The 25,068-nt window shown below is 69.7% G+C and overlaps 1 protein-coding gene across 1 annotated transcript; it reads left to right on the top strand.

Moving 5' to 3' along the window:
- The first annotated feature begins 1,916 nt into the window (after window positions 1-1,916).
- Window positions 1,917-24,563, top strand: BAHCC1 (BAH domain and coiled-coil containing 1). Its single transcript, XM_080356626.1, has 26 exons — window positions 1,917-2,231; window positions 9,592-9,771; window positions 10,820-10,942; window positions 11,382-13,103; window positions 13,181-13,286; window positions 13,359-13,567; window positions 13,660-13,818; window positions 14,121-14,317; window positions 14,618-14,975; window positions 15,055-15,756; window positions 16,771-16,955; window positions 17,064-17,200; window positions 17,331-17,432; window positions 18,252-18,366; window positions 18,451-18,694; window positions 18,841-19,005; window positions 19,087-19,412; window positions 19,882-19,989; window positions 20,068-20,333; window positions 20,427-20,502; window positions 20,579-20,687; window positions 20,771-20,893; window positions 20,966-21,139; window positions 21,592-22,736; window positions 23,205-23,441; window positions 23,512-24,563. Exons 1-26 carry the CDS (start codon window positions 2,057-2,059, stop codon window positions 23,716-23,718), a joined length of 7,650 nt encoding a protein of 2,549 aa, XP_080212752.1. The 5' UTR covers window positions 1,917-2,056; the 3' UTR covers window positions 23,719-24,563.
- The last annotated feature ends 505 nt before the right edge of the window (window positions 24,564-25,068 follow it).

The following is a 25,068-nucleotide window of genomic DNA, read 5'->3' as shown; positions in this document are numbered from 1 at the left end:
GGGGCGGAAAAAATATAGGGGAGGGGATTAGCCGGCGGGGCGCGAGCGCCGCGCGGCGGCCAATCAGGGGGCGCGCGCGCGGGGCACGCGCTTATTAGCATGCGGGGCGCGTCGCCCCGGCGGAGTGTGCGGCGTGAGCGGGAGGCGCGGCGGGGTCCCCCCCCTTTTACACCCCCCCTTCCCACCCCCCTTCCCCCCCCCCTCCGGTTCCCTTTGCTGCAGGAGCAGCCGGTGCATGGGCAGTGCACGGGCACCGGCAGGAGCACGCTGCGCACCCCGCCAGGGCCGCCCCGCGCCGGCGGGACCGCACTCGCCCCGCGCGCGGAACGCCCCTCCGGTAAGTAACTGCGGCCGTGCGGGGTTTGTGGCGGTTGCTGTTGTTTTGGCTTTATTTTAATTTTTTTTTTCGCTTTGTTTTTTTTTTTTTTCCTTCTTCGCCTCAATTTATTTTCGCTTTTTTTTTTTTTGCATCAAAATATATTTTGCGTTTTATATTTCTATTAAAATATTTATTGTTATTTTTTGCGTTAAAATATTATTTCGCGTTAATTTTTCACACGAAAATATTTTTCGGCGTTAAAAACCTTCGCACTAAAAATCTCTGCCTTTAAATATTTTGCATTAAAACAATTTTGCATTGAATTCTTTTTTAAGTAATTTTTTTACATTAAGTGTTTTTTTTCTTCAAATTATTTCCCCTTAAATATTTTTAGCGTTATTTTTTTACATTAAAAAATTGCCTTTTTCACATTGCTTTTCTTCAATTTTATTTAAGAAAAATACACTTTTGTTTTTGTCGCCGTGCGTGTGTTTCTCGTTCCCGGCGCTGCCGTCCGCCGCTCCGCCGCACCCGGACGCCGCGGCCGCGCTCGCTCCGCCGCCTGCAGCGGCCCCGGGGACGTGCAGCCCCGGCCCGGGGGAGGCCCGGGGGTCCCCGGCCGCGCTCGCTGCTCCGCGCCCCTTTGTTCGGCCCGGCCCGGCCCCGGCAGCCGCGGTGTCCCCGCCGGATCGGGCCCGCCGGCCCCGGCGCTGCCGAGAACAATGCCGCGGCGGGCCCGGCGCACCGGGCGGGCTCCGCGCCGCTTTGGGCGGGCTGCGGCGGCGGGAGCCGAGCACCGGGCCGAGCCCCGGAGAGCCAGGGGTTGGAGCGCCGGGGAAATCCCGGGGAGCGGTGGCCGCGCAAGCCGGGGCGGAGGAAACCGGGAAGGGGAAGGCGCCGTGCACCGGGGAAAGCGAGGAGAGGAGCGGCCGTGCGCTGCGGAAAGAGCGGGGAAGCGGGGCCGTGCAGCCGGGGAAGAAGGGAAAGCGGGGCGGGCAAGGCGCCGTGCACCGGGGAGACAACGGGAAACGGGGCCGGTGCACCCGGGAGGCCGGGGAAGAGGAGGGCGCCGTGCACCGGGAAGCGGGCCCGTGCACCGGAGAAAACGAAGGCCCGTACGCAGGGCAGCCGGGGAGCGAGCGCCGGCGGGAAGCCCGGGCCCGAGCCGCGGGGAAATAAAAGAACCGAGCGGCGCCGAACGGGTCCCGAGCACCGCAGGGAAACGGGCCCGAGCAGCGGGGAGAACAACGAGCGGTGCCGCGGGCACCGGGGCCGTGCCCAGGACGGGGCGGGGAGCCCGGGAGCACCGGGAAAATGGGGCGATCGTGCACTGGGATACTGGTGAAACTGGGGCTCGGGCGTGGGGGTTACTGGGGAAATTGGGGGCCCTGTGCTCCAGGGATGGCGGGGAAATCAGGGAATGTGCACGGGGGATACTGGAGAAAAAGGGAGCTGTGTACCGGGAAAACGGGGAGCTGTGTGCTGGGGACATAGGGGGCTGTGCTCGGGGACTTGGGGGGGATGTGCCCCCCCAGCTTGGCCGTACTCTCACGTTTTCCTTTCTCTCCTTTGCACCAGGAGCGGAGGATGAGCCGGGATCCCCGGCGCGGAGCGCGGCACGCTGCCACCGAGCCCGGCACGCCGCGGCGCTGAGGATCGCCGGTCGCGCCGAGGAGCCGCATCGGCGTCCCGCCGTGCCCCCCGCGGGCAGCGCGCGGGCGGGTGGGTGTCCCCGGCATGGACGGCCGTGACTTCGCGCCCCCGCCGCGGCTGCTGTCGGAGCGGGGCAGCCTGGGCCACCGGCACAGCACGGGGCGCGTGGCGGGTTCGGCGCACGGTGCCGTGCAGCCCCCCGGACATTTCCAGCCCACCAAGTACTTCCCCGCGCCCATCTCCATGGCCACGCACACAGGTCAGAGGGGTCGCCGTGGGGGCCGGGAGGGGCGCGGGGGGCCGGTGCACCGGGGACTCGGCCTCCTCTTTGTGTTGCGCCCGCTGTCACTGCGCCTGGTGGATTTGGGGGGGTGGGTGTATGGGGGCTCACGCACGCGAGGGGGCATTTCCCTGCCCGTTCTGCCGGTTCGGGAGGAGCGTGACCCCGGGGCCGGCTCGGCCAGATCCCGGTGCACGAACAAGGAAGCGCTTTCTGGGCAAACAAGGAGGCCGTTATGCGCGGGGCCGGCACGGCGGTGCCGTGGTGCAGCGGCAGGGGAAGGCCGGCAAAGCCCGGCTCTATATAAAGCGCCGAAGTGTCAGGCTGAGAAGAGGTTTGCAGCGCCTGCGTTGGCCTCTGCAGCTGCTGTCTTGCCAGAGACGGACAAAAGCGCAGTGCACGGCCGAGCATGGCGCAGCCGACCGTGCCGGCACCGGGATGGGGCTCACCGGATCCAGCCCCTGCACCGGCATCCCCAGCGTGTGCTGCCTGCCCAGCTTTGTCTGCGGCGGCGTGCGCGGAGGCTGCGGCCGCGCAGGGGAAGTTGGGGTGCAGGGCGCTCAGAGCGGGACGCGGGGTGCCGGGATTCGAGGGGACAGGCAGCGGTGCCGGTTTGCTGCCGCCGAGCTCTGTGCCGTGCGGCGTGCCAGGCCGGCACGGCGCTGCCCGGGGCCCCCCGCTTCTTGCCGGCGCTGGCGGTTTTCTCGCCGCGGCACGGCGGCAGCGCCGGTTATTGTCGCCGCCTTGATGAGCTGTGAATACTAATAAAATTATATCTGCTTTAATGGGATTACAATTAGTGCGTGGATTAGGGCGGGGGGCACGGCCAGCCTGGCGGGGGGGTGGTGGCGGGGGCCCACGGCTCCTGGAAGGAGGCGGATGGCGGGGGGCACCGGGGGTGCCGGGAGGCGGTGCCGAATCGGGACCACGCCCGGGGTGGTTTCGCTTTGTGCCGCTGGCCCCCTGCTCCGGCCGGGCCCCCCGGGGCCACGGCTGCGCCGGGGGGGCTGCCCGGGCTCCCCCTTCCGCTTCGGGTGCAGGGAGCCTGGGGGGAGCTCGGTGCCCGTCCCCGGGTGGGGGCTCAGCCCCTCTCTGCTTTGCCGTGGCCGGGGGGGTCTCTGGGGGACGGTGCTGCTGGCTTCTCGGTGTGGCCGTGGATCCTCCTGTCCGCCGGGGCCTGGGCGACACATGGGAGCCTGAATGCAACGGAGGTTGTTAAAATAACATGGATCAGGCTAAAAATACCCCGGGAGAAACTTGCTTAAAAAAAAAAAAAGAAAAAAAAAAAAAAAGAGAGAAGCCAAACCCAACAACAGAAAGAGCTAAAAATATTCCCGGCTTTGGCAGGGCCGGGGCAGCCGGAGCCGTTCCCGGCGAGCCGCGCGGGGAGGCTCCCGCGGCTCTGGGAACGTTGCTGGAGCAAATGAAAATGATAACTTAGCGCCCAGCGCGGTGCTGGGGCGGCGGGAGGGCCCCCGGGTTTGGCACCCCCGTGTCCCCGTGGCCGTGCCGTGGGGCCGGGAGCCGTGGCAGCGTGCGGAGCGGTAATTAACGCCGATGATTGATAATTACCCCACCCAGCAAATAAAGCCAGCCCGCGGTTTGCCGGGCAGCCGTGGCGGTGGCGGCGTGGCACGCGGCAGCCCCGAGGCACCGCGCCGGCCGGGGGGGCTCCGGCCACGTTCCCCCAAATGGCTCCCGGTGCCGGACCGGACTACACCTCCCAGGAGCCTTTGCCGAGCGCCGGGGGCCAAAGGCCGCCCTGGGAAGGGGAGATAAAAACTGTTTAGTTTGATTTTATTAAAGCCATAATTCAAGGCTGTGCAGTTATTGCAAACAAATGCTTTGGTTTGCATCTGGTTTTGGCACCGGGACCATGCAAATGACGGCGCGAGACGGTGCTGGGGGCCGGGATGTGGGGAGCCACGGTACTGCCTGGTGCTGGCAGCGTGGGGGGGCCAGGGACCCCCGGGGCAGTGGGGACCCCCAGCCAAGCTGGGGTGCAGCCCCTGCTCCCTGATCGCGGTGTTGCTGGGGCACAGCCCGACTGGGCCGCGGTCCCGCTGCCCTTGTGCCGAGTGTGGCCGACGGTCCCACCGTGGGCAGGGGGTGGGCAATTCGGGCAGAGGCTCGGCCGAGCTCGTGCTTTGCGCCCGGGCCTCCATTTTTGCCCTGCTGACGTTTTTATGGACTAATATATAGTTGAGATTGTGCCGGGCTGTTTGTCACCGTGGCAGAGCCCTCGGTGCGTTGCAGCGCCTATCGGGGCGGGGGGGCTCGCGCCAGCACCAGGATGTGCCGGGTGCGGTGGTGCTGGTGTGCAGCCTGGTGCCGGTGCGCAGATTGATCCTAGTGGTGCCGGTGTGAGTCCTGGTGCCAGTTTGCGTCCCGGTGTGTGTGCATCCCGGTGCCGGTTTCCATCCCAGTGGGTGTGTGTCCCGGTGTGTGTGCCTCCCGGTGCCGGTTTGCATCCCGGTGTGCGTGCATCCCGGTGGTGCTGGGGTGGTGAGCTGACGGCGCGGTGCTGGCGGGCGGCTGGGCTGTCCCCCTCCCCGCGTTTGGTGTTAGGCCGGGCTGCGCGGTTCCCCGGTGCGGTTGGGGAGGGGTTGGCGAGGGGCTGGTGGGGCTGGTGGCCCCGGCCGGGGTGGTGACGTGGGGCGGCTGCCAGCGCTGCAGCTGCTGCATCGCGGCTTCCTCGGCGCTGACCGCGGGTCCGTGAGGCACTGGAAGGCCGCGGCGCGGCCCCGGCGCGGGGGCTCCCCACTCCCCCCCGAGCACCACGTGCCGGCCTGGCCGTGCCACCGCATGCGCCACGTTTTGAAAAGTAGGTGTCAAAGTTAAAACAGATTTTGAGATGAACTCGTCCGCTCCTCGTGCTGCGGAGGCCGCGGGGACACGTGAGATGCGGAGAACCCCAGGTCCGCTGGAGTTACCCCGGGTGGTTTCATCTGTTCGTCAGTGATCAGCCGGACCCGTGCGGAGCCGCCGCTGCGCGCCGGGGGGGCAGCGGGACAGCCCCGGCGTTGAGCCGGTGTGCGCCGCGCAGCTGCCGCCAGCCCCGTCACCAGCGGCAAATGTGGCTGTTGCCCCAAACCTGGGGGTGGGGGGTTCTCAGCTCCCTGGGCTGCAGGGGCTCTGCCCTCGCCTCTGTCCCTGTGCCTGTGTGGGTGGGGGGTCCCTGCTGGGCCTGGTGCTGGTGCCCCGAGGGGCTGCGGGGGGTGCGGCCACGCTCCACGAAGCATTCGGGTGCCCCTCTGGGACCCCCGTCCCCCCGCAGCCGGTTCCTCTGCGGGTGCTGATGGCAGCGATACGCGACAGCGGAGCGGGGAATTACAGCGGAAAATAAAAATAGTAGGATTTGGCAATTGGGTGACTCTGCAGAGATTCACACGGGCTGCGCCCCCCGCCCCCCCGCCCCGGCGGTAAATAAACACTCACCCAATAATCTCATTCTTGGAGTTCTTGATCCGCTCCGTAAAACGAAACAGATGGGCACAGCGCGGCCCTGCCTGCGCCCTGCCTGCGCCCTGCCTGTGCCCTGCCCGTGTCCTGCCTGCACCCTGCCTGTGCCCTGCCCGTGTCCTGCCTGTGCCCTGCCCGTGTCCTGCCTGCCCTCCTGCCTGTGCCGCAACATCACTGCAGGGCAGGATCCGACCCCGCTGGGTGCTGGGGTTCCCCAGCACAGGGGCGAGGGAGGGGACAAGTCCTCGCAGCCCCCTGTTGTCACTCCTTCCCGCTCGGTGCACAGACAGCCCAGGACCCCGCCGGGGCGATGCTTTGCAGGGGTTTCGACATGATACGGGGTCACTGTGAGCCCCGAGTTTTGTGGCATCCCCTGCGGCCTCTGTGGGGCGCAGGGACCCCCGGGCCCTCCCTGTGGCCTCATCCCTTGCTGGGCCAGCGGCTGCTCGCAAAATGACCTCTGGGCTTTGCAATCTGTGTGTTGGGCGTGCAAATTGTGCATCGGGCGTGCAAGCAGTGAGTGCTGACCATGCAGGCAGCGTGCACCCAGCAGCGTGCACCCGTCGTGCAAGGAGCGTGCAGGGAGCGTGCACCCGTCGTGCAAGGAGCGTGCGCTGGCCGTGCAGGTGGCACCGTCCTTGTGAGCGCCGTGCAAGCAGCGTGCACCGCGTGGCGTGCACCGCGCGGCGTGCACCGCACCCGGCGGCTCCGGCCGGCCCTTCCCTGTGCCGAAAGCCGACAGCTTGCGAGTGGCACTTAGCGCGGAGCAACTGCCGTGTGATTACCCATCGGATAACGTTTTAATTGTACTTCTGGCACTTTGTCAAGCTAATTTGAACTGCGTTTCAATATTACGGCATTTATTTAGTGCCATAACAATATGGATTAATCTTAAATTATAACACCGAGGAAATTATATTACACTTATTTCTTGTTTGCCAAATATTTAAAGGGGCCGCGTGGGTTGCGAAGTGCGCGGGGGGGCCGGGGGCTGCATCCTGCCCCTGCGCGGGCACCGGGCGCGGGGAGCGCGGCCGTGGGGGCGCGTGCGGAGGGTCCCTGCCAGCTCCCGGCGTCTCCGCGTGCGGCCCTGGCCCCGGCCCCACTAGGAATGTTCCAGCCCCGAAATAGCCGAGGGAGTAACCCAACCCCGCGCACGTCCCGCCGCCGCGGGACCGGGGACCGTCACCTCGCCCGGGCTGCCTCCGGCGCTCTGGGAGGCTGCAGCCCCTCCGCCTCCCTCTGCAGAATGGAGCCCCTAAATATTGGGGTGCAGCTGTGCACCCACAGCGGGGGGCTGGTGGGTGCAGCCATGGGGAGCTGGGGACCCCCCTCCCTTTCCTGGCAGCTCCTTGGGGACCTCGCCCCGAAACCTGCTGGGCTGGAGTGACCCCCCGGGGCCGCAGCCCCCACGCCTGCCCTGGCCCCGCTCGCCAGCAGCGCGACTTTCCACCTTCGCAGCATAACCCCATCTGCGCCAGGATCGGTGCGGGGGCCAAGAGCGGCTTTTGGGGGGAGCACCCCTCACTGACCCCGTCCCACCGGCGCTCGCCCCCCCGGCCTGCGCCCTCCCGCTGCGGTCGATGTGGTTGTGCTGAGACCCAGCGCACTCGTCACATGTGCGACCCACTGGGGATTTGGGGCCAAAGCTCCCCGGCTGCAGTCTGGCAGTATGGAGGGGGCAGCGGCTTCCCCTCCCTCTTGACTCTGCCCTGCGGCCGCCACCTCCCCTGGCCCCCTCGGGGGTCCCGGCACCGCCAGCCCCAAAACCCACCGGTGCACCCCCCCCGTCCCCTGCCTCAGTTTCCCTGCCTGGCCGTGCCGCGGGCTCCAGCTCAGCGCGGGGGCAGATGTGGCGTGACCAGGGCTGTGCCAGGGCGGTTGTGGGGTGGTGTGGCCAGCGCAGTGCTGTGCGGTTGTGCCGGAGCTGTTGGGGTTCCTGGCATGGGTGTGAGGAGCAAAGCCGGGGGCCGGTGGCCGGGACGCCCCCTCCCTCCCCGCTGGCTCCCGGCTCAGGGGATTTTCTGGCTGGCCGCGCCGGTGCTGGAGCTGGGAGCGCTGCCCATGGGGTGACTCACGGTGCCGGCCCCGGGGAGCCCGGCCAGGGAGTTCCCAGGCTGACGGTGCCGGGGGTGGGGGGGCCCGCGGTGTAACCCCACTGCCCCTCTGCCCCACGGCCCCGCGCCCGGCGTGAGGCTGATCCGGCACGGCCTCTGGGGTGAGATGAGTTGTGCACGGTCTCAGGGACCCCTCTCTGCCCTCCCCATTGCTGTGGCCGGGGAGGCAGCACCAAGGTGTGCACCAAGCCGTGCCACACTGAGCCATACCATGCCAGGCTGTGCCATGCTGAGCTGTGCCGCGCCGAGCTGTGCCGCGCCAAACTGAGCGCACAAGCGGCCAGGGCGAGCGGGGCGGGTGGGAACGGTGCAGCGGCCACGGAGCCAGCGCGCCAGGGATCCGGCCGTGCCAGGGGGCGTGAGTCAGCGGGTGGGAGGTTGGAGAGCGGCGGCTGTGGCCCCGCCAGCCCCCCCGGGAGCCCCGCGCCAGCCCAGCCCCGCCGCCATCGGGGGGGTATTTTTTTTACAGCCTGTTTCACAGCTTCTAGAAAAGGCTCGTTCTGGAAACCTCGGCTTCCTGCCCGGCACAGCCGCCCGGCACGCTGCCGGCTCCACACCCTGCGTTGGGTCCCCCGGCATGGCGGGGACTGGGGGTGCGCCGGGGCGGCTGCCCGTGGGCAGAACCAGGCACGGCTCCCCCGGGACGCATTGGCGTGGCCAGGCCGGCCAGCGGGACATACCCGCGGGTCCGGTGCGTGCCGGCGTGGCGGGGGCAGCGTCCGGCTCCGGTGCCGGTTCCCAGGGCTGCGGGCAGGGTGTGACCGTGCCCCGGCCCACACGGCCCTGCCCGCGCCGGGTCCCGGCCGTCCGGCGCAGGAAGGAGCGAACTGCCTGAAACCACATCCCGACACTCATCCCAGAGGCATCCCGGAGGGATTAGCCGGGGAGCGTGGGCCGGCTTAGAGAGCAAAGCGTCGCTTCCTGCCCCGGCCGGGCGGCCGGCCAGCCCGGGCTCCTCCGCGCCGCCCCGCGCCGTGCCGGGGAGGGGACGGGTGGCCGTGACCCCGCCAGCCCACGCTGGCACACACAGGGACACGGGGAGCGGGGCCACGCGGCGAGGGGTGGCCGGTGCTCGCCGCTGGGCTCCTGCCCGGCCGTTGGCCACTGACTCCGATGTTTCCACCATGACCTCACGGCTCAGCCAGTGTGGGAAGCGCCAGCCTGGGTGTTCCCAGGGGCGCCCCGGCCCCGGGGCTGCGGGGGAGGCCACGGGGGTCCGGGTGGGGGCCGCTCCCCTGCCCTGCGCTTCCCGTGCCGTCCCGTCCTCCCTGCACGCCCGCTCCTCCCTGCGCACACGTGCACACACGCATGTGCACACACAGGCACACGCGTGCGGCTCTGCCCCCGCCGCGACGTCCCAGTCCCGGGCAGCGGCTGCCGTGGGCTGTCCCCATGTCCTCAGCACTCCTGCCACCCCCTCCTGGGCTCCGGCGGGTGGGAGTGTGTGTGCACAAGGGTTGTGCGTGCACAAGCAATGTATGTGCGCTAGGGACGTGTGTGCACAAGGGTTGTGCGTGCACAAGCAGTGTATGTGCGCTAGGGACATGTGTGCACAAGGGTTGTGCGTGCACAAGCAGTGTATGTGCGCTAGGGACGTGTGTGCACAAGGGATGCGCGTGCGAGGGATGCACACACGTACCACAGGCTGTGCGCAGCCCTGCAGCGGGTACCTTGCGCACGAGTGGGCACAAGCGAGGGTGCTGGGTGAGCGGGTGCGCAAGGGTGTGGGGGCCCCCCTGACTCTCTCCTCTCACCTGCAGCCGGCAGCGGCCTGATGGGGAACGCGCCCGCCTCGTCCTTCATGGGGGGCTTCCTGAGCAGCAGCCTGGGCTCGGGGGCACCCAGCCACCCCGCTGGCCCCGCCGCGTCCCCCCCGGAGCCGGCGTTCCGCGGGCCCCACTCCGGCACCTCCCAGATCTGGTTCTCGCATTCCCACGAAGGTGAGCGGGCACTGGGGCGGGGACGGGTGGCAGCACCGCACGGGGGGGGCACAGACTGACCTGTGGGGGCTGGGACACGGCCAGAGCCCTGCCCTGTGCCGGTGGGCACCGTCCAACGCGGGTGGGTTTGGACCCCCAGGCGCTGGCACAGGGGTGATTTGGCAAGCAGCTGGCGCAGGCACGCGCTTGGCACACAGTGAGCTTTGGGGTGGCAGTGGGGGGAGCAGAGCTGTCTGCGTGCCCCACAGACCCCCCGGGCATCCATGGGGAGCAGGTGCAGCCCCCTCGAACCAGAGCTCAGGGTGGGCTGGAGGGGCTGGTGCAGGGCTGCAGCCCCCCCGGAATGGAGCTGGGCTGAGCCCTGGCCAGCTCGTGTCACGGGGCTGACCGGGGGCTGCGCTGCGGCAGGGACCCCCGTGCCAGGGCTGGCTGCAGCGTGGGGACCCGCCGGGCAGCGCACGCAGCCCTGCTTGGGCAGACACCCCTTCCTGAGCGCGGTGGGGCCGGGGCTCCCGCAGCCCCGCGCTGGCCCCGGTGCCCTGCGGCACGCCGGTGTCCCCGGCCCCACCTGCGCGGCCGGAGCGAGGGCCGACAGAGTTAAGGAGCGGGGAGGTGGTATTGGCGCGGGGCCCTGGCAGCCGGCCCAGCTGGTAGTTTGACCGGCTGCCAGTTGGCTCCCGGCGTGCCGGGGCCTGCGCGGCGCGCCGGGGGGGTGCGGGGGGGCCAGGCAGCGCACGCGGCTCCGGCAGCGCCTGCCACTGACGGACGGCCCGCTCGAGTGCCGGCGGACCCGCCTGCGAGGGCCGCGCCGAGCCGCCGCGGTACGGCCGCCGCGACACGGGCTGCGGGGTCTCAGCCCAGCGGCAGCTCTGGGAGCGGCAGGGCCCTGACCCCGAGGAGGTGACGGGCTCTGGCAGAGCGTTTGTAGCCAGAGCGGTGCGTGGCCGGGCTGCTGCAGCGCGGTGCATGCTGTGGCACGGCACAGAGATGCTGCGGGGTCTGTGCGCCGGCCAGCGCGCTCCAGCCCCCCTGACTGCCGTGTCCCCAGCCCCGGGGTACCCGCGCTTCTCCGGGAGCTTGGCCTCCACCTTCCTGCCCATGAGCCACCTGGACCACCACGGCAACAGCAATGTCCTCTACGGCCAGCACCGCTTCTATGAGAGCCAGAAAGGCAGGTACCGGGGTCCTGGCACCGCACCGTGGTGCTACCGCAGCCCCGGGCTGGCTGCTGTCCCCTGCGGGGCACGTGTCCCCAGCCAGGCGGGGCGGGGGGCTCAGTGCCGTCCCCGTGCCGGTCCGCGGCGCTGGGGTGTGGGGCGGTGGTGAAACAAGCGCCAGGTCCCCAGAGAGGACGGTGCCGGCGGGCGCGGGGCGGTGGGCACCCGTCCCAGCCGCTGCCGCTCTCGCTTTTCATAATATTGTGGCGGGTGCTTAATAGGGAACATTGTTTGGGTGGAAAATGGAGCTAATTAGGTCGTGCCTTCCCCCGCGCTCCTCCCCTCGTTAGCAGGGAGCTGGCGCTGGCACGGCCGCGGCCCCAGGTGCCCGGACCGTGCCGTCGTTCGGCACGGGGGGGCTGCGGGTAGCTCACCCATTGCCCTCCCCTCCAGATAACTTCTACCTGCGCAACCTGCCCACCCAGCCCGCCCTGCTCCCCGCCGGCCACGGCTTCCCCGGCATCGCCCACGCCGCCCCCGGGCCGCCCACCGGCTCCTGCAGCCGGGAGCGGGACCCCGGGCCCCTGCCCAAGACCCCCAAGGACTTCGACCGCTTCCTGGCAGGCAAGGAGAAGGCGGCCAAGGGCGACCCCAAGGAGCGGCCGCCCGAGGAGGACGCCAAGGAGCGGCACAAGGCGGTGCTGCCAGTGCCGCCGGAGGGGCACTGCAAGGAGGGGCTGCCTCCCCGGGGGGCCGGCGACGGCCGCCCCAAGCACCTGGCGTCCTGCCTGCTGGGTGCCAAGGGGCTGGACGGTGACGCCGGCCGCGCCGTGCTGCCCAGCTGTGCCGGCAGCGCCCTGCCCCGCGCCGCCCGCTGCGCCGCCAAGGAGCCGTGCCGGGGCGAGCGGGAGCCGGTGGCCCCCGAGGTGCCCCAGCCCTATGGCGAGTGCGTGGAGCGGCGGCAGATGCTGCACCACGCCGTCTCCTATGCCGTGCCCGCCGGGCCGGCCCCGCTTGGCCCCGCCGCCGGCTCCTTCCCCTGCCTGCAGCTGCACGCCGGCCCCGAGGTGCTGTGCCCGCTGCCGGAGCCGGCCGGCCGGGAGCTGAAGCTGAGCGGGGCCACGCTGGTGCCCTCGGTGGGGCACCTGACGGACAAGAGCCGCTCCTTCCAGGTGACGGCGGAGGCCGGCGGGCTGGAGCGCACCGAGGGCAAGGAGCGGCACGGCGAGGCGGGGGCCGAGCCCCCGGCCGCGTACGGCAGCCCCTTCCACCACCCGCTGAAGGCGGAGGGTCCGGTGGAGCGGCGGCTGGAGTGGGGGGGTCCCGGTGCCCGGCTGAAGGGGCTGGAGTACCTGGGCGGGGGGACAGCCGAGGGGCCCCCCTTCCCCAGCCGGGCCCCGGCGCCCAAGGGTGCTCTGGAGAAGGGCTACTTCGAGGTGCCGCCGGCACCCGACTGCTCCCGCGCCGCCCGCCCCGACCCGCTGGGTGTCCGGGTCGGCCCCTCCTGCTGCACTTTAGAGAAGGGCCCCCCCAAGGACACCCCTCCTGGGCCGGCTCCCCAAAAAGTGGCCCGGATCCGGCACCAGCAGCACCCCGAGGCGGAGGCGGCCGGCGCCGGCCCCGAGGGCAAGCGCAAGCCCCTGGAGCTGAGCGCCCTGGGCTACGGTGGACCCCCCCTGCCCCCCTGGGGCGTGCAGGGCCAGGGGCCCCCCCTGGCCGTGCCGGAGGAGCGGAAGGGGCCGTACCTGGACCCCTTTGGCACGAGTCTGCAGCCGCCTGCCTTGATGACGCAGGGGCCGGTGCTGGCCCAGGAGGTCCCGGCGGCCCCGGACGAGGTGTCAGCCATGAAGAACCTGCTGAAATACAGCAACCAGGCGCTGCTGGGGGGGCAGAAGGGCCCCCCCTTCGTGGGGCTGGGGGGTGTCAAGGGCAGCTGCGCCCACCAAGATGCCAAATTTCCCCCGGGAAAGGGGCAGCCGGAGCTGGAGCGGCCGGACTGTGCCCGCGGCCGGGAGCACGACGGGCTGGCCCACGGCGAGGGCGAGGTGCGGCAGCCGCCTGTTGGCATCGCCGTGGCCGTGGCGCGGCAGAAGGACACGCTCGGGCGCCCAGAACCTTCCTACGGCGGCGGCGGCGGCTCCGGGCGGCAGGGCCGGGCGGCCGCCAGCATCAAAGGTAGGGGCCGGCGCGCACTGGGGGGTGGCGGGGGCTGGCGGTGCCGCGCTGATGCCACCGTTGTGTCCCCGGCGCAGCAGGCACCGCGCGGCCCATGCACCTCATCGACCTGGAGGCAGAGGAGGAGCGGGGCCGGCTCTGCGAGGAGCGCCTGGGGCTGCCGGGGCGAGAGCTGCTTCTCCAGTAAGTGCCGTGGGGGAGCGGGGGGTCCCCGCGGTGCCAGCGCGCTGCCCTGTGTCCCCCGTCTCCCTGCAGGGACAACAAGGACCTGGTGGAATTTGCCCGCATGCACCCATCAGGGGGGTGTCCCGGGGAGCTGACCCCACACCTGATGATCGCCGGGGGCTCCTCGCTGCCCACGGGGCAGCTCGGGGGGGACCCCACCCCCCACGGCCACCCGGCGCACACGCACTGGCTGCCCCGCACCCGCAGCCCCTCCATCTGGATGGGGGGACACTCCTACGGTCAGTGCCACCGGCAAACGGGGGGGCTGTGCCAGCGAGGCTGGCCAAGTGCTGCCCCCCAGCCCTGGTGCTGACACCCCCCGGCCCCGCAGGCATCGGCCACCCCGCGCTGCACCAGAACCTGCCGCCCGCCTTCCCCGCCTCCATGCCCAGCACCATGCAGCCCGTGTTCCCCCTCTCGCAGGACCCCCCCGCCCAGCTGGTCATCCTGCCCACCGAGCCCCCCGCCCACAGCACCCCCCACGCGCTGGGTGAGGCTGGGCTGGGGTGCTGCTGGGGGGCTTGGGGGCGGGTGCGCAGGGGAGTTGAGATGGGGTCACTGGGGGTGCAGGCTGAGAGATGGGGTCTCTAGGTGCTTTTGGGGGTGCAGGGGAGCGTGATGGTGTTGCTGGGGGTACTGCTGTGGGTGCAGGGGGTGGGAGATGGGTCCCTGGGGGTTGTTTCGGGGGTGCAAGGGAGGCTGCTGGGGTCCCTGTGGGTGCTGCTGGGGGCATCACTGGGGTCTGCAGGGCGACCCGAGGCGGGTCCCTGGTTGACACCCCACCTCCGGCAGCCGACGTGATGGACCAGGCGTCGCTGTGGCCCCCCATGTACCCGGGCCGGGGTCCCGGCACCCACCTGCAGCACACGGGGCAGCTGCCAGTGTACCCGCGCTCGCAGTTCCTGCGGCAGCAGGAGCTCTACGCGCTGCAGCAGCAGCAGCAGCGGGCGGCGCAGGCCCTCGAGATCCAGCGCCAGGCGCACGTCCAGGTGCCCGGGGGACCGGGGGGGCCTGGTTTGAGATGGGATGTGGGGCTGGTTTGTGGGTCACGGGACTGGTCTGAGGTTGGGATGGAGGGTGAGTATGTGGGACTGGGGGGTGAGATGTTGCTGTGTGAGATGTGGGGCAGGGCTGGGGGACAGTTGGGGCTGTGGGGCGCAGGGGGGATGTGGGGCAGGGCTGGGGGACAGTTTGGACCATGGGGCTGGGCTGTGGGGCGCAGGGGGGGTGTGGGGCAGGGCTGTGGGGCGCTGGGGGCTGGCGTGAGCTCACCTCTGCGTCCCCTGCAGCGGAAGCCAGAGGAGCAGCCCCTGGAGCTGGAGGACGGGGGTCCCGAGAAGCCCCTCAAACCCTCCCACAAAGCAGTTGCCTTAAACCCCCCGGCCAAGGGCCTGGCCTCGGCGGCCCCTGGGCCCCCCAAGCTGTCCCCTTGCTGCCACTCTCCAGCCCTGCGGCACCCGGCCAAGTGCCCCGTGACCCTCCCTGCGGCCCCCTGCACTTTACCCGTCTGCCCCAGCGCCAGCTCCGCCGTGGCCCCCCGCTCCCCGGCTGACAGCCCCCTGCCCGTCCAGAGCAAGGGCAGCGACAGCGAGGACAAGCGGGGCGAGGGGCAGCCCCCCCGTGACTACCCCAAGTCCCTGGAGCCAGGTAGGACGGGGGCGGTGAGAGGAGGGGGGCGGCCGCGGTGCCGGGGGGGTCCCACTGAGCATCACCTGCTTCCCTGCAGATCTGCCCCCCGGCTACAGCTACCCCGCCGCGGGCATGGGCTTCTCCGAGGCGCACTCCGCTGAGCCGGCCGACCCCGACACCATGCACGCCGGCTCGCCGCCCGCCGAGCCCGAGCAGTCCCGGACCTTCAGCCCCGCCGGGGACGTGCTGCAGGAGCCAGGACCCCCACGGAAGCCGCCGGCCGGGGGGGCGATGGCCGAGGGTCCCGGGGTGCTGCTGCACCGCCACCACCTCCTGCTCAGCCCGGGACCCCTGTGTGGGGAGCGGGGACCGGCCGCGGCCACGGGCAGCACCGAGGAGCAGGCGCCGGTGCCCTTCAGGGCTCAGGGAGCGCCGGAGCAGAACCCGCCAGAGCAACAGCACCCAGTGCCTGCAGTGGGGGCCCCTTCGCCTGGCCCCCCCGTGGAGGAGGAGGAGGAGGAGGAAGAGGGCGACAGCGAAGGCTCCGAGCTGGAGGGCAGCTGTGAGGAGGAGGATGGCGACAGCCCCGGCGGGCGGCAGGGCTGCCCAGGCGGGCTGGAGGCTCTCATCGCCGCCGGCATCGACCTGGGGGAGCTGCCGGCGCTGGACTCGCCCGGGGAGCCCCCCCCGGCGCCCCCATCACCCGCCCCACACACCTCAGGGATCCCCGGCATCGCGCTGCTCAGCGAGCTCGCCGACCTGGAGCTGCGCCGGCGCCGCTGCGACCTGGCCCTGGATGGTGAGTGCCTCCGGTGTCCCCCAGTAACTCCCACCCCATGGCACCGCGTCCTGTGGGTGCTGCCTGCGGTGCCACTGCCCGCGGCGGGTGCAGGGGGATGTGTGAGGTGTGGCAAAGAGATCGTGCGGCAGGTGTGCGATGGGGGAGCCGCGCGGGCGTGCAGGACCGGGGCTGCTCTTGCACGCGCTGATGCACGAGCAGGGCTGGCGGTGCCGCGTGGTGCAGGGGCTGTGTGTGCGCCATGTGGTGCAGGGGCTGTGTGCACCGCGGAGCTGTGTGTGCGCCGCGGGGCTGTGTGTGGCGCGGGGTGTGTTGCTGGCGGTGCGGTGCTGGTTGCGGTAGCCGGTGTTGCGGTGCCCGTGGGCAGGCCCTGCTCGCAGCCCGGGGCGGTGTCTGGGGCTCCGCTCCAGCGCTGGCTCCAGGCAGGCGCCGGGATTCCCTCCCGGCTCGACTTCCCCAGGGAATCCCGGGGCCCCGGCGGGGAACGCCGTCCTGGCGCGTCCCCAGCGCTGCCGCGGGCGGGTGACGGCGGGGCCCAGCGTGCTCGGTGCTGCCCGTGGCCGTGCGTGGCACGGGGCTGTGACACCGTGGGGCAGCCGTGGGGCCCCACTGCTCGCCCCACTGCAGATGGGGCGGCCGGATGGGGCGCATCACCGCGTCGCTGTGTACTTCCCAGCCCGGCCTTGGCTCCACTCGCCGATGAGTTCATTGCTGGCTGCCGCTGCACGCCGAGCCCCAGCCCCACGGCCACACGGGACGCTGGCCGTGCCACGCACGCAGCCCTGTGCACCGTCCCCTGCCCATCCTGCTTGTCCCTGGCTCCCCACGGCACAGCCGTGCGCCCCACGGCCCCTGCCCCACAGCCACCCCTCCTCACCCTGCGCAGCCCCGCTCGCGGTCCCGGTGCCACCGCGGTGTGCACGGGCTGTCGCGCAAGAGCACGCGATGGTCAGCGCGAGGGTCCGCACGATCACGTCCCCCCGGCCCGCGCTGACCTCCCGTCCCGTCCGGCAGGGGAGGACGAGGACCTGCTGGCCTTCAACCTGCAGAACCTGGCCACGGTGGCGGCCGCCTGGTCGCTGGTGGAGGCGGCGAGCCGGGACGGCAGCCCCCCCGCGCTCAGCCCCCTGCCCGCCTCCCCGCCGCCCCGCGCCCGCGTCCCCCGCCGCAAGTACACCTGGACGCCCAAAACCAAGGCTGTGAGTGTCTCCCCACCCGTGACCAGGGCGGGACGGGGATTGAGGTGTGCGCGGTCTCAGCCCCGGGGCCGAGGCTCCCGGTGCTCGAGCTGCCCCCCGGGCCCGCAGGTCTGTCCGCTGAAGGCGGCCATGGAGCAGCTCAACACGCAGGAGGTGGAGGTGCGGATGCGCCTGGCCGAGCTCCAGCGCCGCTACAAGGAGAAGCAGCGGGAGCTGGTGAAGCTGCAGCGGCGGCACGACCACGAGTACGTCCCTGTCCCTGTCCCTGTCCCGCGGTCACCGGTGCGATGAGTTTGGGGCCGTTCTCAGCCGGGCTCGGCGCGGGGGGCGCCGGCGGCCCCACGGCTCAGGACGCCCCCGGTCTCTCGGCTGCAGGCGTGACGAGAGCTCGCGGAGCCCGGCGCGGCGCGGGCCGGGGCGGCCGCGGAAGCGCAAACACTCCAGCACGCTGGGACGGGCCGAGAGCCGCAAGGTCAAGTGAGTGACCGGCACCACATGTCCTTGTCCCCGGGGACGGGCCACCAGCCCCGCTGCTGGGGGTCCGGCCCTCCCGCCGTGGGGCTGTCGGTGCACACCCCCCACCGGCAGAGCGGCGTTTCGGGGCGGTCTGGCCGCTCGCTCTGGCGTGTTCCCGCTGCCGACCCTCTTGCGCCGGGGGGGCTTGGCTGGGCAGCAGCGTCGTGTCCCCCCCGCCGGCCGCGGGAGCAGCGTTGCATAAAAGCCTCTTTATCTGCGCCATATAAAGCCATTGGTCACGCTGCAGCGGCGTTCATCGCTGCCGGCGCTTTATTATTACCCATTAGCCGCCCGGCGCAGCCGTTTCCCCACTCCCGGGCCCTGTATAATTGTCCTTCTCTGCTACAAATTGCCTCTCCCGACAGGCCCATTTGCATAAATCCTCTGAGTGAGTCCAAACACGCTTGGAGCGCGTGTGCACGCGCGGCCCCCGGCCCCCCCGCTCGCTCATAACAGTTAAATCTGCGCTAAATGGTGCCTTCAATTAACACAGAAGAGAAGGGGAAAAAAAATTAATCTCTAGGTTTTATGTCACAAAACATTAGTGAGTGAGTGAAGGTTATGGGGGGGAAAGAAGGGGGTGCCAGTGGCTGGCGGCGGCCGGGGGGGTGCAGAATGTGGCCAGGGGATGCAGGGTCCACCCGGGGGTGCGGGATGCAGCTAGGGGTGCAGGATCCCTCGGAGGGTGCAGGATGCATTCAGGGGTGCGGGATGGAGCTGGGGGTGCAGCACCCACGCGGGGGCCGGCGGGCGCCGTGCCCACGCTGCGCTCCCCGCCAGGGCGGTGAAGACCAGCCTGTCCCTGCTGTGCGCTGAGCTGCGGGGGGACCCCAAGCCCAAGAAGAAGAGGAGCAAACTGGCCGAGGGGGCTTTCGGCAGCCTCAAGGGCTCCCCGGTGAGTCCGGCCCCGCCGCCGGTGAACACCACCCCGGGGCCAGGGGGGTCCCGGGCGCCTCCCGAGCCTCCCTGTGCCCCCCAGGAGAAGGTGCGGTGCAAGAAGAGCGGCTCGCAGGGCAAGCTGGCCTGCAAGGTGGCTCACAAGGTGTCGCAGCTGAAGCAGAAGGTGAAGAGCAAAGGGCTCCCTGCCGGCATCAGCCCCTTCCGCCGGAAAGACCCCAACCCCGGCGGCCGCATCCAGAAGAAGCTGTCCCGCGCCAAGAGCGCCAAGGCCGCCAAGTACCAGGCGCAGGACGCCGACCCCCACCAGCCTGCGGGCTTCAAAGGTGAGGCGGGCACGGGGGGCCGAGAGGAGGGTGCGGACAGCTGCAGGTGTGGGGCAGCCCCAGCTCACCCCGTCACGCGCAGGGAAGCAGCTTCTCCCCAGACACGGGGGGCGCAGGGTCCCTCAGCGCTGCCGCTCCTCTTGCAGATGAGCACAACGGGGACACAGACAGCGAGGACGGTGACGACGAGCCAGGCTTGTCCCTGCTGCCCTCGGTGCCTGTGGCCGTGCTGGGCCCCTCCCCGTCCTCTGTGGTGAAGATGGAGGCCAACGAGAAGGCGAAGAAGAAGAAGGAGCGGCAGGGGCTGCTCGGTAAGGGGGTCGCGCTGCGGGGGGGGCACACCGGGGCTGGGTGGGCACCCGCGGGTGCCCTGAGCCCCGTGCCCCCCGCAGGGCCCTGCCGCCTCGGCAGCCCCGAGGGCGAGGTGAAGATCAAACGGCGGCCGGTGAAGCCGGGGACCAGCAAACTGGAGAAGGTGCCGGTGCGGCGCAAGGCGGGCGGCTGCGAGGAGGGCGGCAAGAAGAAGCTGAAGGCCAAGGCCAAGGAGAGCCTCCGGCCAGCAGCCCCCAGCGGCCCCAGCGCCACCGCCCCCCCCGGCAGCCTCTTCGGCGCCACCGACCCCCGGCACTTTGGGTCGAGGGATGAGGGGGCTCGTCTGGCCAGCGAGAGGCTGAAGAAAGCGACGCGCAAGAGCAAGGTGCTGCAGTCAGCCCTGAGGGTGAGCGGGGTCGGGGCACCCGGGGGGCGCAGGGTCTGCACGGGGTGGGGTCACCGATGCAGCCGTGGAGATGGGCATCGCCAATGGGCATCACCAATGGGACCGGGGGGCGCAGGGTGTGCACGGGATGGGGGTCACCGATGCAGCCGTGGAGATGGGCATCGCCAATGGGCATCACCAATGGGACCGGGGGGCGCAGGGTGTGCACGGGATGGGGGTCACCGATGCAGCCGTGGAGATGGGCATCGCCAATGGGCATCGCCAATGGGACCGGGGGGCGCAGGGTCTGCACGGGGTGGGGGTCACCGATGCAGCCGTGGAGATGGGCATCGCCAATGGGACCGGGGGGTGCAGGGTCTGCACGGGGTGGGGGTGCTGGTGGGACTGGGGGCAGCAGGGCACAGGTACTGAGCTGTGGTTGGGGTGGCGGCGGGGGGGCTGCTGGCCAGCTCTGACCCCCCTCCCGCAGCGCAAGAACGGGGCGCTCTCGCTGGCCCTCTCCCCCCGGAGCGCCAAGACCATCCTGAGCAAGGGCAAGAAGCTGGCCAAGGTCAAGAGCAAAGTGGCCACCAAGCAGGTGAGAGGTGGCGGCCGGACCCCCCCCCAGCACGGCCCCCCCACGCCCCCCACCCACGTGGCGCTCCCTCTGGCGCAGTGCAAGGGCCGCGCGGTCAGCAAACTGCTGGAGAGCTTCACCGTGGAGGACGACTTCGACTTCGATGACAACAGCAGCTTCTCGGAGGAGGAGGAGGAGGCCGGGGGGTGCCTGGCGGGGGCGGCGCGGGGGGGACGCCGCTCCCCCCTGCCCCACACCTGCGCCATCCAGAAGGAGGATCTGCGGGACGGGCTGCACGTCCTCATCCCCAAGGAGGACAGTCTGCTCTACGCCGGCAGCGTCCGCACCATCCAGCCCCCCGACATGTGAGTGGGGGCCGGGGTGGGGTCCCTGCTGCAGGGGGGGCCGCTGGGGCTGCTGGCGGGTGCTGAGCCCCCCGCTCTGTGCCCCCTCCCCAGCTACAGCATCATCATCGAGGGTGAGCGGGGCAACCGCCAGCGCATCTACTCGCAGGAGCAGCTGCTGCAGGAGGCGGTGAGCGGGGTGGGGGCCGGGGGTGTCCCGTGGGGCAGGGGGTGCCCCCAGAGCCCATCACGCCACTTCCTCGCAGGTCCTCGACGTGCGGCCCCAGTCGCGCCGCAGCCTCCCACCTGGCACCCGCATCTGCGCCTACTGGAGCCAGAAATCCCGGTGCCTGTACCCGGGGAACGTGGTGCGAGGTGAGGAGCGGCCGTGGATGGCTGGGGCTGCGTGGGGGGTCCGGGACCCCCACCCCATCCCAACAGCTCTCCCCGTGCCGCAGGCTCCTCCAGCGATGAGGAGGAGGACGACCCTGAGGCGGTGATGGTGGAGTTCGATGACGGGGACACGGGGCACATCGCCGTCTCCAACATCCGCCTGCTGCCCCCTGACTTCAAGATCCAGTGTGAGTGCGCTGGGGGCTGTGAGGGGGGCCGGGGGCCGGTGGGGCCGGCGCTGACCCCGCGCTCTCCCGCAGGCACCGAGCCCTCCCCGGCGCTGCTGGTCTCCAGCTCCTGCCGGCGGACAAAGCGGTCGTGCGCTGACGTGGGCGCCCCCGGCGAGCTGCCCCCCGGCCTCTGCCCGGACCACCACGACGGCCCCGAGCCCCCCAGGAACTCGGGCAAGAAAGCAGCTGGCAAGGAAAAAAGTGGTATGGGGGGGCTGTCACCCACACGCCACCGTCCCCTGGGGTGCTCGAGGGAGACGGTGCCGGCGGCGCTGGTGTGAGGGGCAGTGGGATGTGGGGAGTGATGCAGGGATGCAGGAAATGATGCAGGGAATGGTGCTGGGATACAGGGAGTTATGTAGGGAGTGATGAAGGGAATGAGGCTGGGGCGCAGAGAATGATGCAGGGATGCAGGGAATGGTACAGGGGACGATGCTGGGATGCAGGGAAGGGCACTGGGACGCGGGTGTGTGGGAGGGTAGCAGGCAGGGGGTTGGAGCGGGGTATGGCGGGGCGCAGAGAGGGATGCGGGGGGGGGCAGGTGGCACAGGGCGCTGCAGCGACGGGGGATGGAGATCAGGCCGCAGGGAAGGACGTGCAGGTCCTGCCTCCCTGCGTCTGTCCTCCAGCCCCTCCTGACCCCCGTGTCCCCCCAGGCAAAGCTGCGGAGCTGCTGTCGGGCGGGAAGGGGCCGGTGCTGAGCGAGCCCTTCCTGGGGCGGCGGGGGCCGCTGCTCAGCTGGTCGGCGGTGGCGCAGACCAAGCGGAAGGCGGCGAGCAAGGGCTCGGCCGTGCTGCAGAACCTCTTCCAGGTGAACGGCAGCACCAAGAAGCTGCGGGCCAAGGAGGCCATGTTCCCCGTGCACCACCACCACCACCACCTCACCGCCCCCGTCTTCGGCAACGGCTTCGGCGCCGACTCCTTCAGCCGCATCGCCAGCTCCTACGCCTCCTTCGGTGCTGGCGCCGGGCTGGTGCTGCCGGCTGCCCAGAAACTGCTGCGCTCCAAGAAAGCCGAGCGGCTGAAGGCAGAAATGGGCAAAAGCAGCCGGAGGAAGGCAGGCGGCGAGTACCTGGTGAAGCTGGACCACGAGGGGGTGACGTCTCCCAAGAACAAGAACTGCAAAGCGCTGCTGCTGGCGGAGAAGGACTTTGGGGCCAAGCTGGAGCGGCCCCTGGCCAGCCATGGCTACGGCCACGCGGCACTGGCCGGCAAGGACAGGAAGGGCCGGGTGCCCATGCACCAGCTGCCCGTGGGGCTGGCGCTGCGCAAATACTCGGGCCAGGCCGAGTTCGCCCTGAACTGCGACAGCGACTGCCACAGCTCCTACTCGGACATGGACGAGGACGAGGAGGCGGGTGGGCTGGGCGCCGACGTGCCCTCGCGCTTCATGACCCGCCTCTCGGTGTCCTCCTCTTCCTCGGGCTCTTCCACCTCCTCCAGCTCCGGCTCCATCTCCACCTCCAGCCTCTGCTCCTCCGACAACGAGGATTCCTCCTACAGCTCCGAGGACGAGGACTCGGCGCTGCTGCTCCAGACCTGCCTGTCGCACCCGGTGCCGGCGCTGCTGGCGCAGCCGGACGCCCTGCGCTCCAAGAGCGGCACCTCGCAGCGCTGCTTCCTCACCAAGGCCGCCGCCGCCGGCCCCAAGGCCAAGCTCAAGCGCAAGGAGGCCCTCAGCTTCTCCAAAGCCAAAGAGTTCTCCCGGAGGCAGCGCCTGCCCTCGGTGGAAAACCGGCCAAAGATCTCCGCCTTCCTGCCCGCGCGCCAGCTCTGGAGGTGGTCGGGGAACCCCACGCAGGTACGGCCAGGGTGCGCGGGAGCGCCCGCTGCTCGGCGCGGGGGCACGGCGGGGTGCAGAGTGTGCGGGTGCGGGTGCGTGGGGTGCCTGTGTGCACAGCGCGGGGTGCGCGGATGCAGGTGTGTGGGTGCGTGGAGAGGGGTGCAGCGTGCATAGATGCAGGTGCATGGGTACGTGGGAAGGTGCATGGCGCAGAACGCATGGGTGCGTAGCAGGGTGCATGGGGTATTGCGCACGGATGCATGAGTGCAGAGTGCGCGGGGTGGAGTGCTGGGGGTTGCAGGGTGCTGGTCACCCCGGCTGTGGCACTTGGGTGCACAGAGCTGGGTGGCTTGGGGTGTGGGTGGGTGCTGTGGGTGCATCCTGCCCTGGCTCAGCACCATTTTCCCCAGGTGCCTGGGTTTGGTGGGGGGGTGTGTGGGGTTGGGGGGCCCATGCCCCGTCCCTGACCCCCCGCTCCCCCCGCAGCGGCGGGGCATGAAGGGCAAGGCGCGGAAGCTGTTCTACAAGGCCATCGTGCGGGGCAAGGAGACGCTGCGCATCGGGGACTGCGCCGTGTTCCTCTCGGCCGGGCGGCCCAACCTGCCCTACATCGGGCGCATCGAGAGCATGTGGGAGTCCTGGGGCAGCAACATGGTGGTCAAGGTCAAGTGGTTCTACCACCCGGAGGAGACCAAGCTGGGCAAGCGGCAGAGCGACGGCAAGGTGAGGGGCGCTGGGGACGGCGGGCTGGCGGCGGCGGGGACGGCCGGTGACGCCGTGCTGTCCCTTGCAGAACGCCCTGTACCAGTCGTGCCACGAGGACGAGAACGACGTGCAGACCATCTCCCACAAGTGCCAGGTGGTGGGACGGGAGCACTACGAGCAGATGACCCGCAGCAAGAAGTACCAGGACCGGCAGGACCTCTACTACCTGGCGGGCACCTACGACCCCACCACGGGCCGGCTGGTGACTGCGGACGGGGTCCCCATCCTCTGCTGACCCCCCCAGCCCCCTGGGCACGGGGATGGGGACAGGGACAGGCAAACCCCCGTGTGTCCCCCCCGCCGCGGGGCTCCTTCCCGGCGATTATGCAAAGCCCGGGGTGGCTGGGGAGGGGGCGCGGGGGCATCGTCATCCTGGGGGGCGCGGGGGGGTCCCCTACAAGCCATACTTTCCCTAGTACCTCTGACTGTTTGCCAGCAGGTAAAGCAGAAATCAGGTGTGTTGTTCTATTTATTTTGCGTGTAAATATTGTATTTCTTCCGGGAAGTTTTATGGAAAACAGACAAACCAACATAAAAAAACAAACAAACAAACAAACAAAAACAACAAAAGCATAAAATGAAACAAAAAAATAATAATAATATGGGGCGGGAGGGGGGGGTCGCGTTTCCATTTCAATGCACTGTTTCCCCCAGCCTGGCTGGGACGAGGACAGCGGGGGAGCTCTGTATATAGGGGCGGTGGCAGGGCGGGGGGCGCGGGGCGGGGGGGGTCCCGCCGCCCCCCGTCCCAGTGCAATAGCGGGGTGGCCGCGGTGCCGGCGGACGCTGGCCCGTCCTGCCGAGCCCTGCCCGCCCGCCGCGCCCGCGCTGTAAATGTGTACAGGGGCTTTTCCAGCGGCAACACTAAACCACACACAACGAGGAGAAAAAACAAAGAAAGCCAACGATTAAAAAATAATTAAAAAAAAAAAAAAAAAAGGATTAAAAACACAAAGGTTTTATGAACAGCAAACTCTATGTAAAGGCCTTTTAGTATGGAACCTTTTTTTATTGATAACTTGGCTTATGAATAAATATATGAACCGTTGCTGGTGTGGGTGCTGCCTCCTTTTGAGGGGATGGATGGGATGGGGTGAGATGGGGTGGGGTGGATGGGATGGGGTGGGTTGGGATGGGGTGGGGTGGGGTGGGGGTGGGATGGGATGGATGAGATGGGATGGATGGGATGGGGTGGATGGGGATGGGATGGATGAGATGGGATGGGATGGGATAGGGTGGGATGGATGGGATGGGATGGAGTGGATGGGATGGATGGGATGGGATGGGGTGGGATGCAGGATGGGGTGCAGGAGGGAGGAACGGGCTGCAGGAGCCATGTGGGGGAAGGAGGCTGCAGGGGGAAAGGATGCTACAGGAGGGGTGCAGGCAGGAAGACATTTTGGGCAGGAGGGTGCAGGCAGCAGGGATGCAGGCAGGAGGGTGCAGGCAAGGTGCAGGATGCAGGGGGTGCAGGATGCAGGGGGGTGCGGGATGCAGATGGTTGCAGGATGCAGGGGGTGCAGGAGGCTGCAGGATGCAGGAGGTCGCAGGATGCAGGGGGTGCAGGAGGCTGCAGGATGCAGGA

The sequence above is a fragment of the Nesoenas mayeri genome, assembly GCF_963082525.1.
Source record: "Nesoenas mayeri genome assembly, chromosome: 19".
NCBI classification, from domain to species: domain Eukaryota; kingdom Metazoa; phylum Chordata; class Aves; order Columbiformes; family Columbidae; genus Nesoenas; species Nesoenas mayeri.
This window is presented reverse-complemented; position numbering and strand designations above follow the sequence as displayed.

What these genes read in the sequence shown, in the direction of transcription:
- BAHCC1 (XM_080356626.1), top strand. Translation starts at nt 2,057, where the DNA reads ATGGACGGCCGTGACTTCGCGCCCCCGCCGCGGCTGCTGTCGGAGCGG. An exon ending in GATGGGGGGACACTCCTACG is followed by an intron (nt 13,568 to 13,659) that starts GTCAGTGCCACC and finishes CCGGCCCCGCAG; the next exon opens with GCATCGGCCACCCCGCGCTG. An exon ending in CAGCACCCCCCACGCGCTGG is followed by an intron (nt 13,819 to 14,120) that starts GTGAGGCTGGGC and finishes CACCTCCGGCAG; the next exon opens with CCGACGTGATGGACCAGGCG.